The following is a 27,978-nucleotide window of genomic DNA, read 5'->3' on the forward strand; positions in this document are numbered from 1 at the left end:
CCTGCCTCCCTAAGTAACCCCTGAAGGATGTTAGGAGTGGCCAACTTAATTTTTTGGTTCTTAAACATTATGTATAGTATTACATTTTGTGTGATTTTAAATAAAGTACCATTTCTATTAAAAGAGACTAAGAGCTGCCTTGGCATTGCATTATCGACTTGTATTAGTTGGTTTATTGAATCCTGAGTCTCTAACTCCATACCACCTACCTGAGTAAGCCTTGAACTGCTCGACTGTGCTACCCGTAGGGTCAAATGCTAAAAGAATTTCTTTGTTGTTCACTTGTGGGCTCAATAGTAAGGTTAGGCCTCAGGACCCCAGTGGGTAGAAGACTTTGGTTGACACAATCTGAGCCAAGTAGCGGCTGGTTGCCCAGGGATTCATGCACCATCTAGGCAGTGGTGTCCTTTGACCACACAAATCTATGCTCTACTCCCTTACAGAAGAAAAGACCTCTAATGTTTGTATCTATTGGGTAACCATGCTGTGTCCATCAACCAATTCGAAAATAATGTGATACGCATTGTAAGAGCATCTCGACTCACAGGTGGCTAAGACCTGCATGTTGAACACATTTTAACATATTGGCCCTTTCCAAAATTGAGTCCCCAATTGTCTGCATGTCGGAGGTGAGAAGGGCTGTGATTACTGGGAGGAATGTCAGGATATTGATCTTCATGAAATGTGTCGTGCTTTAACCAAAATCCTTAGCATGCATTTATTTTGAACTCACTTTGACTCGGCATAGTCCACATTATGGCAAAGTAGCCCGTTATAGTTGTCATCCAAAATTCCTTAGCAAAATAAGTCTAGATCTGTGGCCAGAGGTTTAGTTATGAGATACAAGTTTCGATCATTTTACTTAGACTCATTTGCTTGGCCACTATCTTTTTCTCTGAGCGACATATTGGGGGCAAAAGCAGCCGGATGAGAGCAGATGTTTATATGGCTACATGGATAACCTCGGGGGCAATGCACCAGTGCAGAAGTTTCTAAACTCTGGACTAGCTTTGGCACTCTGTGATGGCATTTGAAGAGTGCAAATTCTTAAAGGGTGCAACATCTCTCTCTCTTTTTCCTTTTTGCACAGAGACACATACACACATGTTTTCTTCTGTTTTAGATTTTAGAAGCTCTCATGACTCCACTCCTCTGCTGTTTTATTTTTTAAATAAATGTACCGGATCAGATAATTCTATGTGCTATAAGTAAGTTCTATCAAATCTGAGACCAAACTAGGAAGTTTTGTGACATCAGCCTAATGCAAGACACAAGGGGAAAGGTTGTTTTGTGGTCAGGGGAAATATAGATCTCGCACCGATAATGTGCATGTAATTAGAATTACTTCTTGAAGGAGTGATGCTCCATCTAAATCAAGGGTGCAGGGCCAAATGATGCAAACCCTCACAAACCGGTGTACATCCTAAATAGCGAAGCCAGAATTTCAAGTATCGAGGGAGACAAATGCCAAGGACAAAATATTGAATCCAAAACTTCAAAAGGTAAGTAAGATTTTCAATACCTCACACCATATATATGTACCTTGACAATATATACATCTTCATGGTACGTAGATGTGGAGATAGATTAGTAAATCTACTTGGGGTCGATCAGGACTCACCTTGTGCATTGCAGATGTTTGATTGATATCCCTGCTCAAAATCTAGGGCCAACTGGCAATTGTTACTCTGTTCAATAAGAGACAGTAGATCAGTCTCTGAGGGGATATTTACAAGAGAATGGCAGAGCGCGGCTTTAACCCAAAATTGCTAACGCAGGACTCCGCCATTCTGAAAACGCATTAGGTGCTGTATTTACAATGATACGGCACTCCCCTGTGTTTTCCCTAGTGCTGGTGCTAAATTCCGCTGCCTAGTGACAACGCAGGCACCCTTGCACCATATTGCAAGGGTGTCTGCATTGAGAGAATGATCGTTTATGAGCATGAAGGTGTCCCTTACTGCATGTAAACAATCACTAATGTTGATTTGTAACTCCTATGTTTGCTCCATGGTGCAGCATATATCGAAGTTGCAAATCGTACATTTTTTAATGATTATTAATGTGCAGGAATGTGTCCCTTCCTGCACATAAACAATCATTCATGGTGATTTGCTGTTTCCATGTGTGCTGCGCAATACGGCACACATAGAAACAGCAAAAACGAGGAGAAATTAATAATTTCTTCTCGTTTTGGCATGTTAAGACCAGGTTTTATTTGGTCTTAATTTTAGCGCTGCCCCATATCTACACCACCCTTGTAAATGGGGGGCAATGTCATAAAGCAATGGGTGTTGCGGCGGAACGCCCACCACAACACCCATCCCCCTCCATTTCAGGCTAAGTGCCTCGTGAAAGGGGGCCTTATTCACAAGAGGCATTAAGCCACTTTACGTGGCTTAACTCCGCCTTGTAAATAGGGTGAAGGGTTTATCACCACAGGAAATGTCATAAAAAGTGATGTTCCTGTGGTGATAAACTCTTGTAGATATGCCCCCTGGTTTCGTTATCCTACAGTAAATTAACTACACCATTTTCACAACTGGAACTATTTTCTCCATAAAACCTTTTTGAGTGTTATTTGCATTTCTCCACTTTGCTTCTTGTCTCCATGGGAATAGACACTCATTGTGATTTCGCTTGTAAAAGAAAGCATTAGATAACCTTTTCTAATTATGTCATCATGTGTATGACGTTTCTTGTAGCACAATACCTCTGCAGCAATCCATCCAAGTTTGTATGTATCAAATAATAAGTGTATTTCTCTAGCAATGCTCAATTTGCCAAATCTCAACAAACCATCCTCGCCAATCGTGTTGAGATTTACATTTATAAACAAGCATTGGCATAGCCAATAGGTCTCGCTTTTGGGACCTTATAAGTGAGTAGCCATGCAACATTTGATGTTGTTTAATGAAGGATATTGTGCTGGATAACCAAACACTTATAATGTCCCAAAGGTGAGACCTATTGGCTATGCATTGGGGGACCTTATAAGTGTTTAGGTAGATCTATTGATCTATTGACTTTATGGACAGTGTTTATGTAGCTTATGGATGGTAAGAGGAGCTGTGCACCCCATCCCCCACACCCTCCAGCGTTTACCTAGTTCCAGGCTGCAAAAGGCAACCTTGGAAGCAGCCCCAACCATTAGCCCGAAGAGGTCATCCTACACCCACAAACGATACATCATCCTACAAGAGGGAGGAGCACAGAGATGCATGCATATCAGTGGACAGATTAAATCCCTGAAGTCGTCCTATCCACGGTCATGCAACAGACTACTGTGTAAATAAGGTCTTGAAAAATTGGATGTTCAATGGTTGGATCTGGAAGCAGAGAAATGCTTGCACACAGAAAAAGAAAAAAAATCACAGGATTGCACATAGTTCCAAATAGCAAGCTTATAAAACCTGTAACAGTGGCCTGGTATTTGTGCATTGTCACTGGCGATGCTGCTTGCTATTCATAGTTGGCCTTATTTTACCCTTGCAGTCCCACATGAATTATTCATGTTCCGTCTATATTATGCTCTGTAATCGCCCATAGGAACGCATTGGTAGTTAACCTTTTTCAGAAATGGCTATCCATTCAAATCCTTTGACCATTTTGGCATAGCAGATAAACGTCGCAGGATTCCCTAAGAATCTTCCCTTACGGACTTTGTTGTTTCCCTCTATATTTGGATTCTCCGGTGTGGGCTTACACAAGAATGCAGTAGTCTTAGACCAAAATCAATCAATGGGAAAAACTAATTTTGTGTACATGAGTGAATAGGCTAGAAGAAAGGGATAGTGTCTTAATCCTATACCAGATGCAATTTGCTTCAACTATCCCCATTTCCCTGTCCAAACATACCGCTTAAATACATTTGGTATATTCCTTCTCCACGGGATAGGTTTTGCCGGAAATTATTTATATTTATTGTATGTACTCTTTGAATGCAGCAAGTGCTTCCCACTTCCTTTGTTGTCATATGTTACCTTTCCGACAGAGCCTAAGCTATACCGAATGTAAAAGAACATGAAACTTTGGAAATCGCTTTGACTTACAGAACGAAACTTGGGAAAACGCTTTGATTTATTGAACTAAGTTTGCATAGGCACAGCAAAATAATGTGTTTACAAAAATATTTCCTGGTAACTGCTTGGAGGTAGGGTTGGGGCACACAACATTCTTCACCACATAAAAATCACGAAAATGTATCCATCACACCTGTGCTCTTCCAGAGGAAAGCCAATGAATTAATGTAGTCGAATATTCTATAACAAAAATATATAAATGTTCGAAGTATTCACATTCTTCCTTCACTTGGTATGGAATTTTATATGCTTTATATACAGATATTTACAATCTGATCTTTAAAGGCTGAAGTACTGAGCATTAAATCCCAAAGAACAGAGTATACAGACCAGTTAGTAGTCGATTTGCAAAGATTTATAGCAGTTAACATCATCCCAGAGGCACTGTTAGAAGAGTCACAGAATCTGAATGATAAATGGGGAGCTTTGTTCATGGCTGCAGACTTCCCAAATTCGAATTTAACGTGTTTGACCAAAGACAATAAATTAAATTGACTCACCTTGGAATCTAATCAGCTTCCGCTTAAGACAAGACTCGTGAGCCGAAGATTTGGAAAATTCCGCAAATCAAAGGCGTGATCAGGCCCAGAGAACACAGCACCAGAATCCAAAGAGAGCAAGGCCAGGCCTCGCTGCAACGCACTCGGATCAGCAACGCAGGTCGCGCTGCACAGGGTGAAGAGCAGGCCGGAGGGGGCCTGCAGAGTGACACCACGAGCTGTAGCCGTAAGTTACCCACGAGTCAAGGAAAAGACCAGAGCCTGCATCTGTAGCCAGAGCCTCTGTGAAGGGAGGCGGTGGAGGTTGGTGAAATGACATGGCGAGAGGAGGCTGATAACTGGAGTCCGTTCTCTGCTGCACAAGATATACCGGTAAGTTAGGAATGCATGCGACTCTGTGCAAGCTTATGTGGACAAGATGGGCCGGAGAAACGTGCAGTGTGACCACGTTGGATGCGGCCGAGGGCCCTGACACCAGCGGGCATCACACTGCTGCGCGAAATGGTAGCGCAACAAACTGAACAGGGAATCAACGGGGGCAGCAGAGCTGTGCATTAAAGTGCATTTGCGGCTGGGAAAACAAAAGGAGCCGAATCACACATACTAAGGGACAGGAATTTACACGGCAGTCAGACGTCAAACAGAAGACCTAATAAAGGCCTAGGGAACACAATGGCCTGAACCAAAAGCGTGAAAAGGAGGCGGCTTAGAAAATGCAATCGATTAAAACGGGAGCAGCACCGGTGCAAAGGGCACTTGCTGGCACTGCCGGACCAATCTGAGGCAGTGCTAGGGCATATCGACAAGCAAGCGCCATAAACATGAGAAAAGCAGAGACAAGCATTGGCCGCGTGGCCGTAAAAGTAATAGCTGCGCGGCCGTGAAAGCGAAAGTGATCGCGGCGAAAGTGATCGCGAGTGGTGCGCGCGCAGCAGTGATCGCGCTGGAAGGGAGGAAGATGGCGGCTGCGCACGTGCGCGTAACCGCACGCTGGTGGCCGGCAAAAGCCTTTGGTAGCACTTTAAAAACCTGCTTACTAAATGTCTCGCAGCGCATGCGCTGGCTCAGGAGAGACCTAAAAAAGGGGACTATTTCCTGAATCTTTCACTATGCTCATAGACTGACAGACTCACCTTTTCCAACCATTTTTCTGGTCCACAAACATGGGCAAAAGGGAATTTATCAATATTCCAATATGTTTGCCACACAGCCGTGAAGCTTCTGGAGTATGAAAGAAAGACAGGTGTCTTGGGTAGATTAAAGATTGTTCTGGCTGCCGAGTTTTTTAAGACGTGTTTGGGAAGTGTTAGCCAATAAGGAATTAGTCCAGTTTATTTTCGAATTGTTGCTGTAGAAACTGTATTTAAAGTGGGGTATCTGCTGCACCACATGTTTAATGACCCCGAGAGGATCTCACCGGGAATTAAAATATATTGTAGGAGGTAATCATTTAGTCATTTATTCTATATTTGATCTGTTCATCAACCATTTTCTCAATGCACTTGTTTGATATGTTTCTATTTCACAGGCACTATATTTCATTAAGCTATTTTGAGTAAACTATTATTGTTCCAGAACATAAAAATTGTAAAGATTTGAGATTTGTTATAAGATGTGGTTGTCAAATGAGACTGGTTGATAGACTCAGTTCTAGCAAAAAGGTTCACCCCAATATCACTTGATGATAACAAAATGATTTTAGAGAAATGTGGTCGGCACACTCTTACACTGCCACACCCCATCTCTGTCACTCTCTGTCACTCTCATGGTTTGTGATTATCTTTTGCAGGATCTTCTTTGTTTCCTCATCGATGATGGTGGCTTCCTGGTGCTGTCCAACCAGCTTCGACACTGGAATATGGTAATTTAAAGAAAGGCACAGGGTGGGAGTTTGGTTGGCCAAATGTGGAAGAGTGGTGCAAAGGGGAGTGTCCTTGCTACTTACTACATTGAAATGTCAAAAATATATATTTCCCTTTGGAACCACTACACAAAATCAATTAAGCTGTCACTCACACAGCTAGTGCTCATGGGACAGAATGCCAGGAAAATCTACAAGAAGGCGCAGGAAAACTCTAAAAAAAAACATGGGATAAAAATAGATGGCATGATCTTAAACTAGCATGCGCCACGAATAATCTTTATTATTTCTGGAACCTGGTAAAATGGGGCCGGGGTGGACACTCACTTCCCCCACAAAACTATGTAGCACCAGACTCCTGGGTTAACCACTTTGCTATACAATATGCCAATAACGATGAAGAGGAAAGCGAGCCCTTCCCTTCCCACTTTTACTTAACTGGCAAAGTTTTTAACCTAGCTGATGTAAAAGATACCGTTAGCCCCAGGCATCGACAGCATTCCTGCCTATTTCTTTTTATACATCAAGGTCAAATGGAGCAGGTATATGATGTTACTGGCAAATGCCATTGCCCATGGTGCCCCATCCAGGATTCCTGGAGGGGGTGGAGATCATTCCTGTATACAAAAAGGGTGACAGGTTTTTGCCAGGAAATTATAGGTCAATAAGCCTAATTGGTTCCATCCAAAAGGTGGTAGCCCACTTTGTCCTGGCAAAGGTCCAAGAGTGGATAGATGTTAACGATATTTTAACCCCACTCCAGGTGGGCTTTCGCGCACATATTAGCAATATAGATCAAGTCCTTCGATTTATTTTAAAATATTTGCTGACAGTAGTCCTTGGTAAGGACAGCATGCATGCTGCCTTTGTTGATATTAATTCAGCTTTTGACCTGGTTTCACGTAATAAACTTTGGGTGGTGCTACAGGAGCTGGTAATGCCTATAGACTTCCTTTCTCTTATTGTTTGTCTCCATGAGAACAACTTTGAACAGATTTTTTGGAGTTCCCAGGGGAATGCAACAGATCCCTTTTCTGTGGAAAAGGGAGTGCGCCAAGAGTGTCCAATGGCCCCCACACTATTCTCCCTTTTTAGGTCTTGGCTAGCGAAGGCTGCGCTTGCGCAGTCTCGCTTGCGAGATTTAACGTTTTCCAGTAGTGGGGCTTGAACCCGCCCCTCTTCTCCATTGGCTGGCCTCTTAAATGCAGGTCAGCCGTTGGAGAAGAGCTTTGTCTGCCGAAACAAGCCCCGTCTTTTTCGGATTCAGGGGCGTGTTTTTTCACTTCTTTCTCTTTTTTAAGCCCCGCCCCTTTTACACTGGTGGGCGTGTTTGTATTTATTTTTTTACAGGGACGTTCTCGTGTTTATTTTATATGAGCCGGGGAGGAAGGCAGGCGCGATGGGGCGGAATGCAGCCTCGGCTCCTAATTCCCGCAGCCTCCTTTGTTCTCTGCTTGGGCTCTTCACAGCTGAGAGGGAGTCCCATTACACAGATGCCAAGCCGAGTCTCCAGGGGGAGGAGGGGAAACGAAGAAGGTAAACAAGCGCTCCAGCTAGTGAGCTACGGGCACACTGCAGAGTTTGGTGTGGACTGAATTTTACCCAAAGGTTCAGAAGCTTAAGAAATGCAACACCGAGCGCCCATTATGTGACTATGCTGTAAGCACAGTGCAAGCGGCATTAAAATACAACATATTTCCGGTTCTCGGCTCCTCAAAACTGTTCTCGCGCTCTGTTCTTACAGCCTACCTCACCCTCCCCTTCCCTTGGAAACCCGTGGCCAATGGCAATCTTTACGTGGAGGAGGGCGGCCTCACGGCCAGAGCGACCGACTTTGCACTCGGAGGACCGTGTTTCAGTCTTGGTGTCGGCTATTTTTTGGGGGGGGGTTTGTTGCATACTTATATAGCGCAAACTCGACCCGAAGGTATTGGAGCGCTTTACATAGCACCGTATTTACATTACACATTCAGGCACGGGGAGATTAAGTGAGCCGGGGAGGAAGGCAGGCGCGATGGGGCGGAATGCAGCCTCGGCTCCCAATTCCCGCAGACTCCTTTGTTCTCTGCTCGGGCTCTTCACAGCTAAGAGGGAGTCCCATTGCACAGATGCCGAGCCGAGTCTCCAGGGGGAGGAGGGGAAACGAAGAAAGTAAACAAGCGCTCCAGCTAGTGAACGGGCGCCCTGCAGAGTTTGGCGTGGACTGAATTTTACCCAAAGGTTCAGAAGCTTAAGAAATGCGACACCGAGCACCCATTATGTGACTATGCTGTAAGCACAGTGCCAGCGGCATTAAAATACAACATATTTCCGCTTCTCGGCTCCTCAAAACTGTTCTCGCACTCTGTTCTTACAGCCTACCTCACCCTCCCCTTCCCTTGGAAACCCGTGGCCAATGGCAATCTTTACGTGGAGGAGGGCGGCCTCACGGACAGAGCGACCGACTTTGCGCTCGGAGGACCGTGTTTCAGTCTTCGTGTCAGCTATTTTTTTGGGGGGGGGTTTTGTTGCATATTTATATAGCGCAAACTCGACCCGAAGGTACTGGAGCGCTTTACATAGCACCGTATTTACATTACACATTCAGGCACGGGGAGATTAAGTGATTTGCCCAGAATCACTAGATGTGGACCTCGAGGTTCGAACCCTGGTTTCCTGCACGAGAGGCGGCAGCGCAGCCGACGGACCACATCCTGTGATTCAGGACAAATCATTTAATCTGCCCGTGCCTAAAAATAGGATCGTGAACTTGTGTGTTGCGAGATCGCGCTATAAAACTACCCAAAAAATACATACCCAACTGCGATCGAAAGACTACCTATGGTAGGGTAACCAGCATTTTAAAGCCAAAAACCGGGACATTTAAAAAAAATAGCAGAAGGACTACAATTTTAACTCACCTGAGTACACAGAATGACAGTGCTTCTCAGCTGAGAATTACAGAAGAGACAGTAAGAACATAAATAGAATGCAATGTTTAAAGTCAGCAGCATGTCTGTGTGTGTGTGTGGCTCTGTGTAAGTGTGAGTGGCTCTGTGTGTGTGTGGGAGGCTCTATGTGTGTGTGTGTATGTGTGTGCCTCTGTGTGTGTGGCTCTGTGTGGGTGACTTTTTTTGTAGGTGGCTCTATGCGTGGGTGGCTCTGTCTGTGTGTGGGTAACTCTGTGTGTGTGTAGGTGGCTCTGTGTGTGTGGCTCTATTTGTGTGTGGGTTGCTCTATGTGACTAGCTCTGTGTAGGTGGCTCTGTGTGGGTGGCTCTGTGTGTGTGGGTGGCTTTGAGTCTGTGGCTCTGTGTGTGGGTGCAAATGCTATAGGTCTCGCATTTGAGAGAGATTAAGCTATTGACATTGTAAATAACAATGCCGTTTCTTTGAATGTTTTAAAAACAAAAACATAAACAAAAATAATGTCATGAGCAATGCCAATAGCTCTAACTTTAACAATGCAGAGACCATTGCATTGTAAATGCTTGTTATCAATGGTGACGCTAATTTTCTAGCCACTGTTTCCACTGATATACCGTTTTTAGCAGGTAAAAAGATCCCAATTTTAATGTTTGCCGATGACCCGCTTATTATTTCAAAAAACCCTAGTGGTCTACAGCGTGCGTTGTTACACTTCGAACATTTTGGATTTCTACGAGGGCTAAAAATCAATGCTGCAAAAACTAAATTTATGAATTTTAAACAGCACAAAACAATTCAGGGTTAGAATAACTTTGGATGGGGCACCCCTTGAACAGGTAGACGCATTCACCTTTTTAGGAATCACCATGGAGAAAAAAATGAGGTGGAGGCCCCACATTAATACTATGACACTAAAACATCGCAAATTAGCCAGTGCCCTAAACAAAGATTAAAACATCTCTGATAAATTCGGTCAACCCGGCGTTGCAGATTTATAATTCGAAAGCAGTGAGCTCAGTCCTGTATGGGACAGAACTATGGGGCTTTGAGAAACTAACGCAGCTTGCCACTGCGTAAAGGTTCCTCCAAATGATAACCAGCCTACCAAAAGCACTCCTGTGCTACCCTTGCTGAATGACCTAGGCAGGAAAGCACTGGTAGACTTAGCTAGACTATGCCCTATCTTATAGTGGCGCAGAATCTGGTGCATCCGGAATTGGCCACTTTTGCTGATTTCCGCAAAATTAGCTGGCTACCTGATATCAAAGGGGTCCTGGTTAGCAGGGGATTGCCAAACCTGTGGGAAACTCCATCTAGCACCCAGTTCCATCAAGAGAAATAATCAAGGAAATATACTGGGAAATGGTTGGACAAAAGACCATCAGAACAAGTGACTGTACAATGCTGATGGGGAGATTTGTAACATTTAAATCATGGCCAAGCCTTGAGCATTACAGGGACACAAGTCTAAAACCCCTTGATTGCAAACTGTGCTACCAATATAGAGTGGGTTCCCTGCCATTAAAGTTGTTCACTGCTAAATGGGTCACATCAGGTGACAACAATTGCCCTATTTGTATAGACCAGGAAGAAACCTACCCCATGTGCTGTTTTTCTGCTCCACTTATGCTGGTTCCCATAAAGTATGGCTCGCACAGACCTACAGGAACCTGGGCACCAGACAAAGTAGCGTCACCCTGAGAATTTTGCGTACTGATCCATCACCCTGCTACGCAATCCAGGTAGCCAAATTCCTGAGATGCATGTGGTCTATGAGATCACAACATCTGATTGAAAATCATTGAACTATGCCCACCCATGGATGTGATGCCAGTATCCTACTCTTGAGCCCTGGCTTTGTCGAAAGACTCTACTGTTTTTATTTTTCTGTACTTACCTTTGCTGCTGCTTTTATGTCATGAATTTTTCTTTTTAAGTACCAGGATGACCTGACTTCTACGATTATTTGCACATGTTTTAAAATATTTTAGTTTATCATTTTATCTTTTATACTGCATTTTATGTAACAATGCTTTTATGACATGCATTGTCGAAATAAAGCGAATCCAATTGCTATATTTTATTCTTCATAAAGCAGTTCGAAAGCCATTTTATGTGCTTGCACTAGGGCCTATGACACCTTTGCTGTGTTTACTGCAGGCAAGTGTTGGATATAGTCATATACAGTGTCACCAATCAAACAGTTACTGAGTCCTCTCTTGCTACAATATCTGAATTTACCCATAACGTATGCACTGAGCTGAGTAAATCGATGGGCCAAATCTGAAAACTATGTCACTGATGAAATGGGCAGACACCAGAACTGATGCAATAAACTTTGGGCCCCTATCATAAAATAATGAGCATTGGCAAAGCTAATAGGTTTGGCAGCATCTGCCAGCCTTTTGGAAATTGTTCTTTTGTTTTGTCACGGCTTTTGCAATACTTTATTGTTTGGAAAGCTGCCGGGCAATTGTCAGTTTAACGAAACAAACAGACTAAAAAAGCACATATTACCATAGTACTTCCTGCCACTGAAGGGAACTACTTTGTGTGTGGATGTGCTCCTTGTGAAAAGGCACCATGCTGTAACTCATAGTGAAGTCAGCCAATGGCTCAAGTGGGTTGACATGTTGCCCCGTTATGCATGCTCAACTGGGTTGGAGAAAAATGCGAATGACACAACCACAAAAAAATTGATGAAATGTGACTGAAAACCCCTATAAGTAATTCAGTCATTCACATAATTTTAGTAAAATCAAACGTTCTTGGCTAACACAGACCTGAAAAAGTCAGTTGTTGTGCCATTGGCTGCCACCTTCTTGCCTTTGAGAAAGAAGGTAAGAAAGAAGGAAAAAAAACTGTAAGACATAAAGAAGGAAAGAAAGAAAAGGAAGGAAGGGAGAAAGAAAGAAAGAAAATAAAAAAAGGAAAGCAATAAAGAAAATGAAGACAAGAAAGAAAGATGGCGAGAAAGAATGAAAGAAGGAAGGATAGAAAGAAGGAATGAAAGCAAGAAAGAAAAAATAAAATGAAAGCAGGAAAGAAATATAAAAGAGAAAAAAGAAAGAAGGTAAGAGAAAAAGAAGAAGAGAGGGAATTAAAGCAAGAAAGAAGAATGAAAGCAAGAAAGAAGGAAATAAGAAACAAAAGCAAGAACGAAGGGAAAAGGAATGAAATCAAGAAAAAAAGGAAAGAAAGAATGCAAGAGACAAAGGAAGCAAGAAAGAAGGAATAAAAGAAAGAAGAAAAAGAATGAAAGAAAAAGGAAATAAAAAAGGAAAGAAGAAATAGAATAATGATAAAGGAAAGAAAGAAAGAATGAAAAAATCATGGAGAATTAAAGCAAGAAAAAAGAAAAAGAAGGAATAAATCAATGAAACAAAAAAGGACAGAAGAAATAAAAAAAGAAATGAACGAATGAATGGAAAAAGGGAAAGGAATAAAAGAAAAAGAAAGAAAAGTAATTAAAGAAAAGACTAAAGAAATGAAGGAAAAAGAGAAAAAATAGAGAACAAAGTAGGAAAAAAGATGGAAATAAAGAAAGAAGGAAGGCAAGAAAAAAGGAAAGAAAGAAGTGAAGTAAGGAAAGAAAGAAAGAGGGTAAGAAAGAAAGGAGGAAAGAAAGAACTAAAGAAAAACTGAAGGCAATAAAGAAGGAAGACTAGAAAGAAGATAAGATAAGAAAGAACAAAAGATAAAAATACAGAAAGAATGGAGGAATAAAAAAGGATAGCAAAACATAAAGAAGGATTGAAAGCAAGAAAGAAGAAAAGAAGAATGCAAGTAGGAAAAAATGAATGAGAGAAAGAATGAATAAGAAAGAAAAGAAAGAAGAAAGAAAATAAGAAAAAGAAGGAAAGAAGTAAAGAAGTAAAGAAAAGCGGTAAAAGAATGAAGGAAAGAAGGAATTCAAGCAAGAAAGAAGCAAAAAATGAGTGAAAGCAAGAAAGAGGGGAGAGAATGAAAGCAAGGAAGAAGAAATGAAAGAAAAAGAAAGCAATAAAGAAGGCATTGATAAAAGAAAAAAGTAAAGCAAGAAAGAAGAAATGGGATGAAAGAGAAAGGAAATCTCATAAAAGTAAAAAAACAAATACAAGAATGAATAAAGGAAAAAAAGGAGGAATGACACAATTGAAAAAAGGAAAGCAAGAAAGAAGGAATGAAAGAAAATGTAAGGAAGGAATGAATGAAAAAATACGAAAGAAAGAGAAAAGAAGGAATGAAATTAAAAACAGAAGGAATGAAAGAAAAAAGAACTTCTGAAAGAAATATTATAGATTGAAAGAAGGAAACGAAATGGAAGAAAGAAAGAAAAGAACGAAATAAATCTTACAAGTGCTGTAAGTTAAACAGATATACAATTGTTCTCTTCCTGGGCAATGTTTAACGAAGAACCATTGGGGAAGTTGAGCCCAGAATAAACGTGTTCTGAAGAATTGTCTGCTTATGAATTCCAATGTATTATATTGAAGCTTTCAACAATTTAATACAGAACAATGTCAGCTGTACACAATCTGTTAGGATGTATGACGTTACAACGCATGCTGTTACAACGCATGCTGTTACAACGAAAGTTTTACAACGCGAGTGCATTGACAACGCAGGACATTACAACGCAAGTCTTTACATCGACTTGCACTAGATGGCGTGCTAACATTAAAAAAGTGTAATTTACTATTCCAACTCCAGTCCACGTAACAGTAGGGAAGGTGTTGGGATAGTAAACTACACTATTTTTAATGTTAGCACGCCATCTAGTGCAAGTCGATGTAAAGACTTGCGTTGTAATGTCCTGCGTTGTCAATGCACTCGTGTTGTAACAGTTTTGTTGTAATGGTAGTGCGTTGTAAAAGTTGCGTTGTAAAGGTTGTTCCCCAATCTGTTATGCTGTGAAATACTAGCAGTCAGATTAAGTTCACTCCCAAAGGAATTTTCAACAGCATTGGCCAGAGATAGGCACTCATTAGGTGTGGCATATGGCCTGTGCCATCATCTGGCTCACTGGTATAAAGCGTTGTGTTGTCACATCAGACAATAAACACAAAGGGAACTTCAAAGTAATAAATTAGAAACAAAAAAAATTGAAAAATATTAGGTTGTGTGTGGATATGCTCCTTGTAGAAGAGAAAAGTACAGCTACTCAAAGTGAAGTTATCCAGTGGCTGAAGTGGGCTGACCCCCTTCCCCATGCTGTATGCTACAGTGGGCGGAAGCAAATGTAAATGATCACACAAACCGATCAATGGATGAAGAAAGCTGGCTGAAAGGTCCTTTAAATAAGTATATTGTACATATATTTTTGTTTTAAAATCAAAAAGGTGTTGGAAAACACTAGACCTAAAAAATAAATCTTGTTTTTAGATTCACATCGAGATTTGAAGATGATTAACCAGTTTTTACACATCCACACAGAATTTCAGGAGTATTTTTGACAAGCTGTGGAGGTATATGCCTTCCAGGAGTACCCACAAATTCAATAAGTTGGACATGTTTAAGTATATATACTTATAGTGCACAATTATCTGCATGTTATGTGTAGCAAAAGTGCATTTTGACCAGATTACTTTTTTCCATGGGAAAATATATTTTTTCTCATGTGGATACACCTCCCCCTACACATCTAAATTGGACAGAGATTGATTCATACTTTTTAGAGGTGTACATTTTCAGAATAACATAATGTGTGTTAGAAAGTCTTCCTTTTGCCCTGTTCACCCCAATGTGTTTGCTGAATGATACTGGTGGTAAGTGGTAACTGACTTTGACTGTGCCCCGGACTCTGTTGGCTGGTCCAAGCCACTGCTATGTTTAGGGTACACTATGCATTCGGGTACACTTACAATTGGCCTGACAGACCTTATAAGTCGCTAGTAGGTAATAGGGCAAGGGGGATTAATCTTCCTATAGCCCCTAGTAGATAATTGGGAATGGAGGTTTAGAAGCCTCACAAATGTAATGCACTTTGCATGTGTGCACTGCTGAGTGTGTCTGTCATTTTAAATGCAGCCTTGCTAACTCTCATTAAAGTAAATTCTTACAATTGGCATGGCCTATCATATAAGCCCCTAGTAGATAATAGGGCGGGGGATTAAAACTGTTTTTGAGACCCTAGTATATAATAGGGTATTGGAGTTTAGATGCCAGAAGCCTTTGTTGTGCTTGCATGTTTGACTGCTGAGTGCCTGAGATCAGTTTAAAAACAATCCTATTCTGCATCACTCTTTTTGTATGTAGGTTGTGCCCAAACCTGACTTTGGTTGTATGGGCACTTCAAAAGTTATAATCTACCTCGTATTTACATATTACGTACCCCCAGGTGTCCCAGGATTGGGTGGTCATGTAACTATAAGCAGGCTGCTTATAAAATATGTTTTATAAACCCTGGTGAGGGAAATCTTCCCATTTTCTGTTTTTCCCCATTGTAGATACTTGGCCCTTAGGCTAACATTGAAATATTTTATGCATGCATAGTTATAGCTAGGAAGGGAATAAAAATATAGTTCAAAGACTTAAAACAAGGGTATTGATAAATGCAACAGATTGATATTGTTGAATTTATCATAATTTGTACAGAAACAATGTTATAAGACTTTCTTTTCTGTAAGCCAGAATCCAGTCTTCCTGCAGTCTCTCCTGATTGGTATGTGCTAACAGGCTTAGTCAGGTTGCCTTGATTAGGTGGTAAGTGGCTGTCCAGGGGAGAGGCTATCTGCTGGACAGGTTTCTGCAGCTACACAGGAATGCCAGGGCAGGGGGAGGGGTCATAAAGCATGAAGCTTTAAAGGATGATAGGACAGGCAGGGAATGCCAGGTCAACTTACCTCCATCCCCTGTGCCCCAGCCAGATGGCAGGCTTAAGGAAGGAATTTGCAGATGTGATGAGAGGGAGCTTATGGAAATGAGCCACACTGGCAGTCGGTTAAGATAGCTCTTATTTTCAGCCATCGTGGATTTTAGAAGAATTGTGCTTTTTGGGACAAGAATATGCCCTACTTTGGAGGACGTGGTCATGTGCCTAGGTGGCACCCTGCACCACATTGATCAAGGGTGCCCCCTCTTGATGCCCAGAAGCTGAGGCTAAATATGTGAGAGGCGCATAGCCTCTCAGTTCTGATGTCTGCAGCTACGAGAAAAAAAAGGACTGTCCTGCTGGAATCTGAATTTGAACCCAAAGGCCCTGCACTCTTAATGACTGTTCCTGTAGCACAATTTGGTACTACAGCTCTTGGGACTGTGCTCTGCTTCAAGAAGGATTAAGGGGTCGCCTCCCTGCAGCCACAGGTTAATAGAGCCCACCTGCCTCATCTCCACTAAGAGTTCCTAGCCAGGAGTGCTTCCAGTGGACCTTTAGGGATTTGGCCAGGTGCATTGTGAAAATTGTGATACCAAATTTCCAAGGACCATCCAGGAGATTCCAGACCCTTGGATTTGTGTTTTGGACACTTTGAACCCACAAGGAGACCTTCAGGAAGCACTTCCTGAAGTTTGGAAAAAAGCTCCATAAGGTGACCAACTTGAATGGGAGAGTCAAGTCAGCTTCCTTTACCCGTGACCTGGCCAGGACTGCAAGTTCATCCTGCTGAAAAGCTTCAGAGCTCTGCCTGCCAGGATTTGACCAGGGGGTCCCTGAAACACAAACCGACAAACCCTCTCCAAATCTGGACTGGTGAAGAGCAGCGAGGGCCCTTGGAAGGAAAAAGCTCCAGAAACATTTCTAAGTATGATGGTAAAATTTTGATTGGGCCTTTTGTTATGACCTGAACCACAATACAGGGTATGTTTTTCAGCTTTCAGTGTAGGCTGCATACTGCTGCTTTACAAACAAGCAATGGCAAAGCCAATCGGTCTGGACTTTTGCAACACCGCAGCGCCTCTAGTAGTCACTAAATATCCCTCAAGAGTCCGATCCAACTGCTTGAAGCCTTCACATAGCAGCAGAAAGTTGTTACTCTATGTCCTTTTCGAGTCAGATGCAACTGGTCAGTAGCCCTTCTCAAAGCTGAGTGCATTTATTTTCAACATATCAATTTGCACACGCTTGTTTGTTATATGCTTGTTTTCTGTAGGAAAAGTAAATATTTCAAAGCTGGTTTATGATAATGAATAAATATTGCCGGTTTCAAAAAATGTATTCATTTTATTGAAGTAAGTGATGCTACCCTACTTTACATAGGTACTAGCAGTCATTGGTAAATACAAGTGCCTGCAAATATTTAACTTTGGAGGACAATTTTTTTGTTTCATTTATATATGTACATTAGCAAAACGCTGTCACATAGTGTGTGATATTTTCTAGTCACCCCTTACTGATACATTATGTTCAAGGAGCATCTGCTTTTCAGTAACTCCAGCTACTATAACGGCTTAGTGAAAAATGACCTTGCTACCTATAAGTACTTATTCTCACATTGCCCTCCTGCATCCTTCCATTCATAAAGTGCATACCTAGCTGTACAGCAATGGAGCACTTTACAATTATTTGGAAACAAAAATAAGCAGTTTTGAAAAAGCTAGTAGGTCTTCCTTTTGTTAACAGGTTTAGTGTGTTCAGCATAATATGTTTTATGCAAAGTTGTGCAAGACTGTTGTGGGAAATGGAATTGAGCACCTCTATTGAGTGGGATTGGTTTTGTAGTAAAAGGGTTACTGTACCACCTCTACAGGATCGGTGTTGAGCTAGCCTGCCCCCTGCCAAAGGAGTTGTACTTGGCACGTTGCAGAACCTTAATAGAATGGACCGCAGGACACCAGTTGCAAGCAATTTCAAGCACCATGGTTGGGGCCCAGTAGCCCCTGTCTGGCCTGTGTCGTCTGTATAGGGTCCGGCAACATTAAAGTGGGCAGGAATGACTGCAGTAACTCCTATACTGTCATTGCACTCTTGAGAACTTCTTGCAGAGCAGAAGGCACAAACTCCTTTTCTGGTTTTAATGTAATGTAAGATTAACTGAATTGGTTTATATGTGGCCTTTGCTTTGTTCAAGGTAGCTCAGCCCTTGAAGGGTTAAAGGCATGTGCAACTAAATCTATGGAGGCCAGATTCACGCTAGATTTTCAGGATGTTGTTTTCAGGATGTTGCCTAAATTGTAAATACAATGAAACTGGTTGGAGTAAATTTACATTGTCAGTGGTTATCCTGAAAATCTTGTATTGATCCATCCCTCTTAGACCTTTTCTGTAGACCAATGTTTTAAATTATTCTTCTATCATCTGTCCACCCTCCCCTTGTTCCCTCTTTCCCCTGTTGCCTTTCTGACACCATTTTCACTGATTCTGTTCCAGGTGGGATGGTTCTTCAGCGAGGTCGATGCTAACCTCATGCTTACACTCTACAATTACTCGTTCTTCATTCGCAAGGAATCGTATGACTATCAGTCGGTGTGCGCCCCAAGAACAGAGATCAACACCGGTGCTGCTGGTCGAGGTGTCTTTGTGGTAAGTGAAAGTGATTGCGATTGCATTGATAAAGGACAGATTAGCATGCACAAAGTCTGAGGTGAGAAACATTCATGTGACATATGGAGAGGTCTTTGCAGATTTTGTTTTTACTTGACTCCTTATAGAATAGTTTGTGTGGAGAAGATTAATGTCCTGGGTGTCCACTCTACAATTCCTAGTATGAACAAGTTGCCTTTGAAGACCACTTTGTTGTTGGTGAGCAGATATATAGAATAAAAAAGCTGGTTTGGAGGAGACAGGGACCCCATATCTCTAAACCATGAGAACCTATATCCATCTGTATGGCAATCTTTGTGAGGAAGGATGTGACTGGTAATTTATGAAGAATCACTAGCTTATTTTATCCCACAAATAATTCTAGAGTTTCTCCGTGAAGGATCTTTGTGGAATAAGCATGATTATGGTGAATCTTGACAAAGGTTTCAAATGTCTTTGCCACTTTGTACTGAAAATACTGACTTATCACACTGTTTCGCATCAGAGCGTTATCTCTCTCCTCATATGTGTTTGTCTGATACAGCTCAGCCAGTGACTAAGTATCTGAACTCAGAAGGCTTTTTTTCCCTTTCCTTTTCTATTGTCTGTCTCCACTGTGGTTTAACGGCAGGTATCAATTATGTTAAGGACTCTTTCATTTACTGTACGGGTGGTCTATCCCTGCTTTCTAACTCTAAATATCCCTCTAATCATGGTATCTCATTTAACCACAACTGTGCTATTTACTTAGATAAAACAGCAAAACCGCTTCCTTCACCTTCCCCAGGCCTATCTTTACCAATATGTAACCTTGGCGGATATGACTTTTTTCCTACGTATCTCATCCTGTTCCCAGCTCTGCCCCTCACTGTCTGATCCCAGAAAGAACTTCTTACTTTCCCTGTGCCCTTTCTACTATTGTCTATAATGTATGCTTGTTTGTAGTTTCAGACCTTTAATGTATGGAAGGGGTGTGTTTCGGGCAGTGTAGCACAAAAACAGTTGTATTTTAAGAGTTCAACCTGGTTTGTAGAAGAAACACAGACACACCCTTGCAAACTATAGATTGTGAGACTGCCACTACTGACAGCATAGTGGAGCTGGGAGCTCCATAGCTTCTGCGTGCCACTGGTAGCTTATTTAGCAGACACTGAAGCAAAAACGGTAAGTCGTAATAGATAATGGGGTGTTCCTTGGTCTGGTCATATTACCTAAAAACCTCTGAGAACAACGTATCACCGAATGGCAGGCTTGTAAGAACATCTTCTGAGTTTCAGTATTTGAGATCAGGGGACACTGGTTAAATTCCTGATGCACACATCCACATATTGCACCGTTGTCTGATACAGCTCAGCCAGTGGCTAAGTATCTGAACTCAGAAGGCTTTTTTTCCCTTTCCTTTTCTATTGTCTGTCTCCACTGTGGTTTAATGGCAGGTATCAATTATGTTAAGGACTCTTTCATTTACTGTACGGGTGGTCTATCCCTGCTTTCTAACTCTAAATATCCCTCTAATCATGGTATCTCATTTAACCACAACTGTGCTATTTACTTAGATAAAACAGCAAAACAGCTTCCTTCACCTTCCCCAGGCCTATCTTTACCAATATGTAACCTTGGCGGATATGACTTTTTTCCTACGTATCTCATCCTGTTCCCAGCTCTGCCCCTCACTGTCTGATCCCAGAAAGAACTTCTTACTTTCCCTGTGCCCTTTCTACTATTGTCTATAATGTATGCTTGTTTGTAGTTTCAGACCTTTAATGTATGGAAGGGGTGTGTTTCGGGCAGTGTAGCACAAAAACAGTTGTATTTTAAGAGTTCAACCTGGTTTGTAGAAGAAACACAGACACACCCTTGCAAACTATAGATTGTGAGACTGCCACTACTGACAGCATAGTGGAGCTGGGAGCTCCATAGCTTCTGCGAGCCACTGGTAGCTTATTTAGCAGACACTGAAGCAAAAACGGTAAGTCGTAATAGATAATGGGGTGTTCCTTGGTCTGGTCATATTACCTAAAAACCTCTGAGAACAACGTATCACCGAATGGCAGGCTTGTAAGAACATCTTCTGAGTTTTCAGTATTTGAGATCAGGGGACACTGGTTAAATTCCTGATGCACACATCCACATATTGCACCGTTTCTGTAATGTGCACGCATCACCCCTCAATGCGTAGTTTTCTATGAAATGGAGAGTACAAAATCACATCATTATGTAAGTTGAACACTGTGATCAAGAGGACCTCACGGACGGAAGCTTGTCTTCACAACATACACTATTTTTCTAATCACGACTGTCTTCAGGCACTTTCTCCTCCACACGTATCTCAGAGTCCGAACTTCAAAGATGACTAAGTCCATGGGCGTCACCTCAGTGGTTGATCCCCGCAATTCCTACAGCAACAGCCCTAAGCTTTGACAGTCGATCAACTTCTGATAGTTTTGAGTCTAAATTCCTGTCCTCGCCCTCTGAGATATTGTCTCCACAGATGCGAAACACTACCAAAGATGTACCACAGAAGAGCACGGAGTTGATATTCAAATATGTGGCAGATCACATATAAGTAATACCAAGTAACACGTATGGTAACTAGATCAAAAATCCTAATGGCATTCTTTCAGAAAGAAACAGGATAGCAGGGCTGTCAGAAACAGCTAACGGGGCATCCATCTTGGGGTGCCTTTATTATCAGTATGTGTGATTCCAATAGTGCCATTTAGGAGTCATCAATACTTAATATATCTGACTACCTGTTTCAGGACCACTGCCAGAGGTAGATGTAACTTCCTTTTCTGAGATCCCTAATTCATTGCTATAGTCACAGAACCTTGTCCATTGTCAGTAGATAAGACTCCTTCCACAACTGGGTGGTTTGAGTCCAACTCTGAAATCGACTGTCCATGCCCCATTCCAATATATTCTGGTTTGTGAACTTTTTAGTTCTTCTGCATTTTCAATGCAGGTTACAAATCTGAAAGTGCTATAGGTACGTCTTCTTCTGGTGGTCTAGATTCAGCCTGGTACATCTTTGTTTCTGCTTCTTTGCCCAGTACTTCCTTTTACAGATCCTGCAGTTAGGGAGTCCACTGATTTTTTTTCAGGATTTCTTCATGAGGGTTTTTTAAATGGCGTGTAAAGTTGTTCCTTACAGAATATGTTTTTGTGACCGAGAAAATGTTCAATGAGGTTTGTATATTGTGCAAGGCCATACATAATTCCCTTAATCTCTTTCTCCCTACTGGCAGGCATCATAATCTATATGTGATCAGGTTATTGGTTTGGGCATTTTGCTAAAACCGAAGTTTAAACACATCATTTCCTTTTCGTTTACAATTTTGTCTCTGAAGACGATCTTCTTGTTGACAACTGCTTTTATTTGTAGAGGTACCAAAGTTCATACCATTTCCTTTTTGCTCTGTAAACCACATATCCTGCTGCACAAAAAATAAAATCTCTTTGTAAACTAATTATTTTATACCCACAGTCATTTTATGTTTTGATGTCAAACCTCTAGATCTGTATTAGATGAGAAATCAGTTAAAAATTTGGGAGGCTCACTACTGCAAGTTAAGTATTTTGGACCACTTCCACACTGGATGAATGGAGCTCTTCTAGGCATTTTATGATTTATGATGGGAGGGATTCAGAAACTTCAATTTCTCATTGGATGACAATTGGACCTTGAATTGTTAGTCTTATGCAGGAGATTGCCTTCTTGAAGATGTGCAAGTATTAAAGCAGCATACATACTATTTCAAAAGCATGTTGGTATTTTTGAGATCTGAGAGGAAGCCATATATGCCATTCTGCATTCTTACTGAAGGTATAACTCATTCAATAGATAAGTCAATCAAGGATAATTTAGAGTGTCATACTTCCCGTAGTGTTAGGCATCAAGGTACATAGACACACATTGATCAAATATTTGATTTTCAGTGATTTAAACTATTATTGCAAAAAAACTGAAATCAAGACATTGCAATAACGTAGATATGGAGTCTGCAAAACGTTTTAAACAAATGCAAACACAAGATGTGCCTGGAAAGCCCTGGCCTCATAATCTTCGAGTGCTGTCTGGGCTACTTCAATAATTATAATTTAACCTCTAAAATACAACAATGCATCAATGCAAAATAGTTTGGAATTTTAGCATCACCTGTTCTTGAGCTATACTAAAGGACATCTAATATGTACTTCAGTATAGATATCAGTTTGCTCTGTATAATACATCAAACTAAGTAAGGGAAATGTCCCAATATTTTAAGAGAACCAGTCAATTCTGACACTAATCACACAACTTACTTTCCACCGCGGTACATTTCCTCTGATAACAGAAAACCTCCTTGAAATGTAGATATTAGTGATCCCTTATCTTTGCAGGACTTGCTATCTGGAATAGCTTTTCTAACAATTTGTCAGCAGTCAAATTAGATCAGAAAAGCTCTATTACTTTCTATGAAGCAACCCTTTGCTGATCTGATTCTGCATATAGGTATGCCCTCTTTCAGCTACTACTTTCAGCCCTGTGTTCTTCTGGGCATGCAAAGACACTGAATATTGTGGTACCTGTCTCGAATAATGTGCAGAATGTAGAAGATACAATGTGTATGCTTTCTGCAAGGTATACTTATCATAGTACACAAGGCCGTGTGCTACATGTGCTGAGTTTGCGCATCAGTTCAATTTGTGGCGATCTCTTTAGCATGTTCCTGGAAAACAGACTTGTCAAAAATGCATTAATGTAAATTCAATGTCCTGTACTGGGCATTCGTCTGAGCACCTAGAAATTTTAATTCCAGCTTAGATGTTGAAACCATACCTTGAGCAAAATGCAAAACTGTTGACTAAGGTAACCTCAGGCTTACTGTAGTCCAGCCTTAGACAGCACTCAGACCAAAGCCTCGTGTTTGTATTCTTACAAGAGTACCTTGCTGCCAGTGTTGTTCCTTCCGTGTAGGCACCTAGGCCATGCTGACAAAAAGGGATGTGAAATTGATACTGGAGGTGCCTAACAAGAAGGCATAAATGTCCATGTGATAAGTACATGAGGAGGTATTACTGTCTTCTAATCTCCTCACATGTAAATTATACTTCAAGAGGATATACAAATTGCACCTGCAGGATTGGTTCATGTGAGTTGGAAATGCAAGGGATAAAGATGTAGGAAAAGCAGAAATCCACGTAACATAAGCTTATTTTATTCTCTAGTTACACAGTCTTCTCTCCATTATCAATTCCTCCATCCATTCCGTTCAGCTGTGTAGCTTCTCTTATTTTTTTTAATTCGAGCGAGGTGCACCAAAGTTACTGGTAAGTAACATTTTTTTATTCCTAATTTTAAACACGATGTATATAACCCATGGGAATCATTAAGATGTAGTTATTATATTTAAAGGCACGCTCTACCCTAGGCATGCTAGAAGACTTTACGCATGAGGTGCATATAGCACATGGGGGAGAATTTGAAAAAAAATAAGGGTAGGGGAATAAGCCTCGTTAAATTGTGTAGGGTTCACACCAGTAAATATAATAACTTTTCAGAAATGTTTCAAGTGAATCATGCTCTCACCAGCCTGTTAAACAGGAAGTATACTATTCGAGAGAGGAGTTGCTCACACATTCGCAGATTTTGCATTCCATTGAACCTGTAGTACAATTAGGTACCTACTAAGGTCTCTATGAATAAACTATTAAAGTGGTTTAATTGAATGCATCTTAAGATCCCAATGAAGTCCTGTTAACAAACAGCTAAATATCTCTGTTATAAAGAAAACAAACTTGTTTACCCTCCCTTTTTTCTATAGCAGCTGGCATCATAATTCATGGTCAAAGTCCAGTAATCCATCACTGAGTTCAGCTGCTGCTACTAAGCAGTACTTTTACTCCTGAAATATAGAAGCAGCTCATTTACCAAATGACCAGGGGGTTTAAATATGATCCAGATTTATAAACTTGTTTCATTTAAAGCTACATAGTCTAACTTCTGGCAGTTATGTTTTTAGGTGATGTTCTTGTTTGAGACCTAATGATTTTGTGCACTGTTCTATTTGCCCACAGCCTACAATAGCCGACTTCCTTAACTTGGCTTGGTGGACATCGGCAGCCGCATGGTAAGACATCTTTTCGTATTCCAACATTCACTTGTTTGCATCATGAAAGTAAATCCTTTTTAGCTTAGGGTGGCTTAAAGTTAGGGCTACATAGTTCAATAATGCGTGTCCTAGATTTCTAGATTAAGGTAATGTATTTGCTACTATGGGATAAATACTTCATAGCTCATTCACAGAGTTCCCATTCCCTTCTCAGCTAAAAGGATGTGAGCTTCTAAGATAATATATCTATTGTTAAAAGAGATGTCAAACTAAAGTCTTAATAGCTGAGCAGTAAAGGACTCCACAAGTTTCCTAGACCAGAGGTTCTTAAACTGTGGTCGGGGAACCACTGGGGGTCTGCAAAGCCTACTCAAGGGTCTACGACTGCTTAGAAAAACAAGCATTCGCAATGCAATTGGTCTCGCCTTTGGGGCCTTATAAGTATTTAGCCATCTAGCACCTTATGTGCAGCTAGCCGCCCGCCTTTGTTTTCTATGTATTTACTTTTGTAGCATTTGCAGGACAATGCGCTTTAATTTCACATGTTTAAAGAAGCCGGGGTGGAGTTTTTGATTTGCCTCTTCTGTTTGCTGCATGACATACAAAGGCCCATATATAACGTGAAAGGGTGGGTGGCTGGATGGTTGAGTTAGTGAAAGGACTGATGGAAAGGAGCATGAGTGAAAGAGTGGATGGATGAGTGAAAGGATAGATGGGTGAGTGAATGGCTGAATGAATGAGTGAAAAGGTGTATGTATGAATGGATGAGTGAAGGAATGGATGAGTGAAAGAGGGTGGATTGATAAAAATGTGGACGGATGGATAAATGAAAGAATGGATGGATGAATAAATGATGGAGGGTGGATGGATGAAAGGGTAAATGAGTGGATGGATGTGTGAAGGGGTAGATGACTGAATTAATGAGTGAAAAGATGTATATGAGGATGGATGAGTAAAGGAATGAACGGTGAGTAAAATAATGGATGAATTAAAGAGGGTGGATGGATGGATTAGGAGAAAGGATGGATGGATTAGTGAATGTGTGAATGGATGGATGAGTGGAATGAAAGGGCAGAGAGATAGACGAAATGAAAGGGTGGATATATGGATGAGCAATTGGATGGATGGATGAGTGAGTGAGTGAAAGTATGGATACTGGGACGTCACAAACCCCCCAAACTTCAGAGGTTATCATGGGGTGGAGTTCATTTGCCCATGTGCCACCTGAGTTTGGACCCAGCCATATGCAAATAAGTCCTGGTTGATTTTTATGGTAAATTCTAGAGATCTGAATCCTTGGTAGAATAATTAAGAGAAGGATCATAGAAGGTAATGGATAGGGAGAATAAATGAAGACACTGCAGATGCTGAATGATGGCCTGCCACAAGCCCCAGAAGATTGCTGCCCCACGGGGGACAGGCATTGCTTAATTTGAGCTGCTGGCTTCCGGTGCTGGGCACAGGCACTTAATTGTTAACACCAGCACTTATGACAGTCTGCCATATGGTGGTTCTGTTTGTGCAATTAAAAGATAAGCAAAAAAACTGCTGTTTATTAATTCAATATACTTCAAAAATGACTAACACCTGCCATCAAAGCTATTTTTATCGCTTTGGGGGCGTGGAATTGTCTGAATTGTCACTGTGAATTCTTATTGACAGCACTGGCAGGAGCAAATGGGTGGTGGCCAAGCTGTAGTGTCATACTGACGTGGGCCCCTGAACGTATGTTTTTACAAATTAAGCACTGGGGACAGGGTTGTTTTGTTCTGTATTGGTGCAATGGTAAAAAAAAACAGGTTTTGTGCCGTGCTCAGTGGGACTTACTGATTCAGACTGGGGGTGAAGGTGGGGCAATGCAAGAAGGATCAAAAGGGAAAGTGGAAGAGGGTAGAGGGGAACTAGTCACAATACAGGATGATGGGTTTAGATGGAAGGAAGACTTCCTAAAGTAAAGGGGGAGCTGAAGAGAGCTTTTATAGGCATAAAGATGGCAGGGAAGTGAAGAGAAAAGAAGTACTGGGGGTGATAAGTCGTGCCTCATGTCTGGTAGTGTCCACACAGGAAATATTTTTATGTTTATGTTTGGGGAATTTGTTAAGCGTTGATATACTAAAAGGTCTCTTGGTGCTGTGAGGGGTGGGAGAGCCTTCCTGAGGAGCTCTAACAGTAAGCTAGAGTGAACAGCCATGTTTTCAGTGTTTTCCTGAAGCTGGTGTACTCCGGTGTTAGTCTGATGACTATCGGTAAAAAATTCCAGAGTGTAGGGCCAAGTACAGAAAAGCGAGAGCCACCCGTTCTCTTACACTTAAATCTAGGAATAGTCAGCATATTCATTGTGGCTGATCTGAGATTCCGTTTAGGTAAATACCTTGAGATCTTTGCAGTTATAAATTTGGGGCCCGTCTCATGGAGTGCATTAAAGACCATACAACTTGTCCTAAACATGGACCTCTGAGTCACAGGCAGCCAATGTAGCTGCTTCATAAGTGGCTTAGTGTGAAAATGTCTTGGTTGCTGAATCAGCTGCAGCCTATGGGTTTGGTAGGCAGGGAGCCCTAAATAGATGACGTTGGCATAATCTCGCCTAGACATGATCAAGGCCAGCATGATTACCATGCTTGCCTCCCTGGTGAAGAATTTCCTGATTTTCTTAAAAGTCCTCCGGTGGTAAACACAGGATGAAGTAAGCAGGTTCATCTGATCATGCATGGATAGATTGCCATTGATTTTGATCCCCAGACTTTTGACCGAATTTTTAGGGATAGATGGAGTACCCAGTGCAGCTGGCCAATGAGCTGGCGACCACTGATCAAGTCTGTTATTGGCAATAACTATCTCTGTTTTATCAGAGTTTATTTGAGATAGTTGTGACTCATCCAATCTTTAAGGAAGAGCATTGTATGTTGGAAGAAATCCTTGGATTCCTCCGCCTCGTCAATCGGGAAAATCAGTTGCATGTCGTCTGCATAATTATATACCTTCACTCCCCTGTTTTGAGGAGCATGGATCAGGGGACAAATATAGATGTTAAACAGATGAGGGGAGAGGGATGAACCTTGAGGTACACCACATGTGGTATTGACCCAGGCTAA

The 27,978-nt window shown here is 41.5% G+C and overlaps 1 protein-coding gene across 1 annotated transcript in view; it reads left to right on the top strand.

Moving 5' to 3' along the window:
* The window catches only part of CACNA2D2 (calcium voltage-gated channel auxiliary subunit alpha2delta 2), a 1,194,468-nt gene that overhangs the window by 1,114,120 nt on the left and 52,370 nt on the right, over positions 1–27,978 (top strand). The window contains exons 30-32 of the mRNA XM_085627677.1: positions 6,372–6,443; positions 18,636–18,788; positions 24,849–24,901. Coding sequence (XP_085483803.1) covers positions 6,372–6,443; positions 18,636–18,788; positions 24,849–24,901 — 278 coding nt within the window. The remainder of the gene's footprint in view (positions 1–6,371; positions 6,444–18,635; positions 18,789–24,848; positions 24,902–27,978) is intronic.

Source organism: Triturus cristatus, chromosome 9, assembly GCF_964204655.1.
Source record: "Triturus cristatus chromosome 9, aTriCri1.1, whole genome shotgun sequence".
In the NCBI taxonomy this organism is placed as follows: Eukaryota; Metazoa; Chordata; class Amphibia; order Caudata; family Salamandridae; genus Triturus; species Triturus cristatus.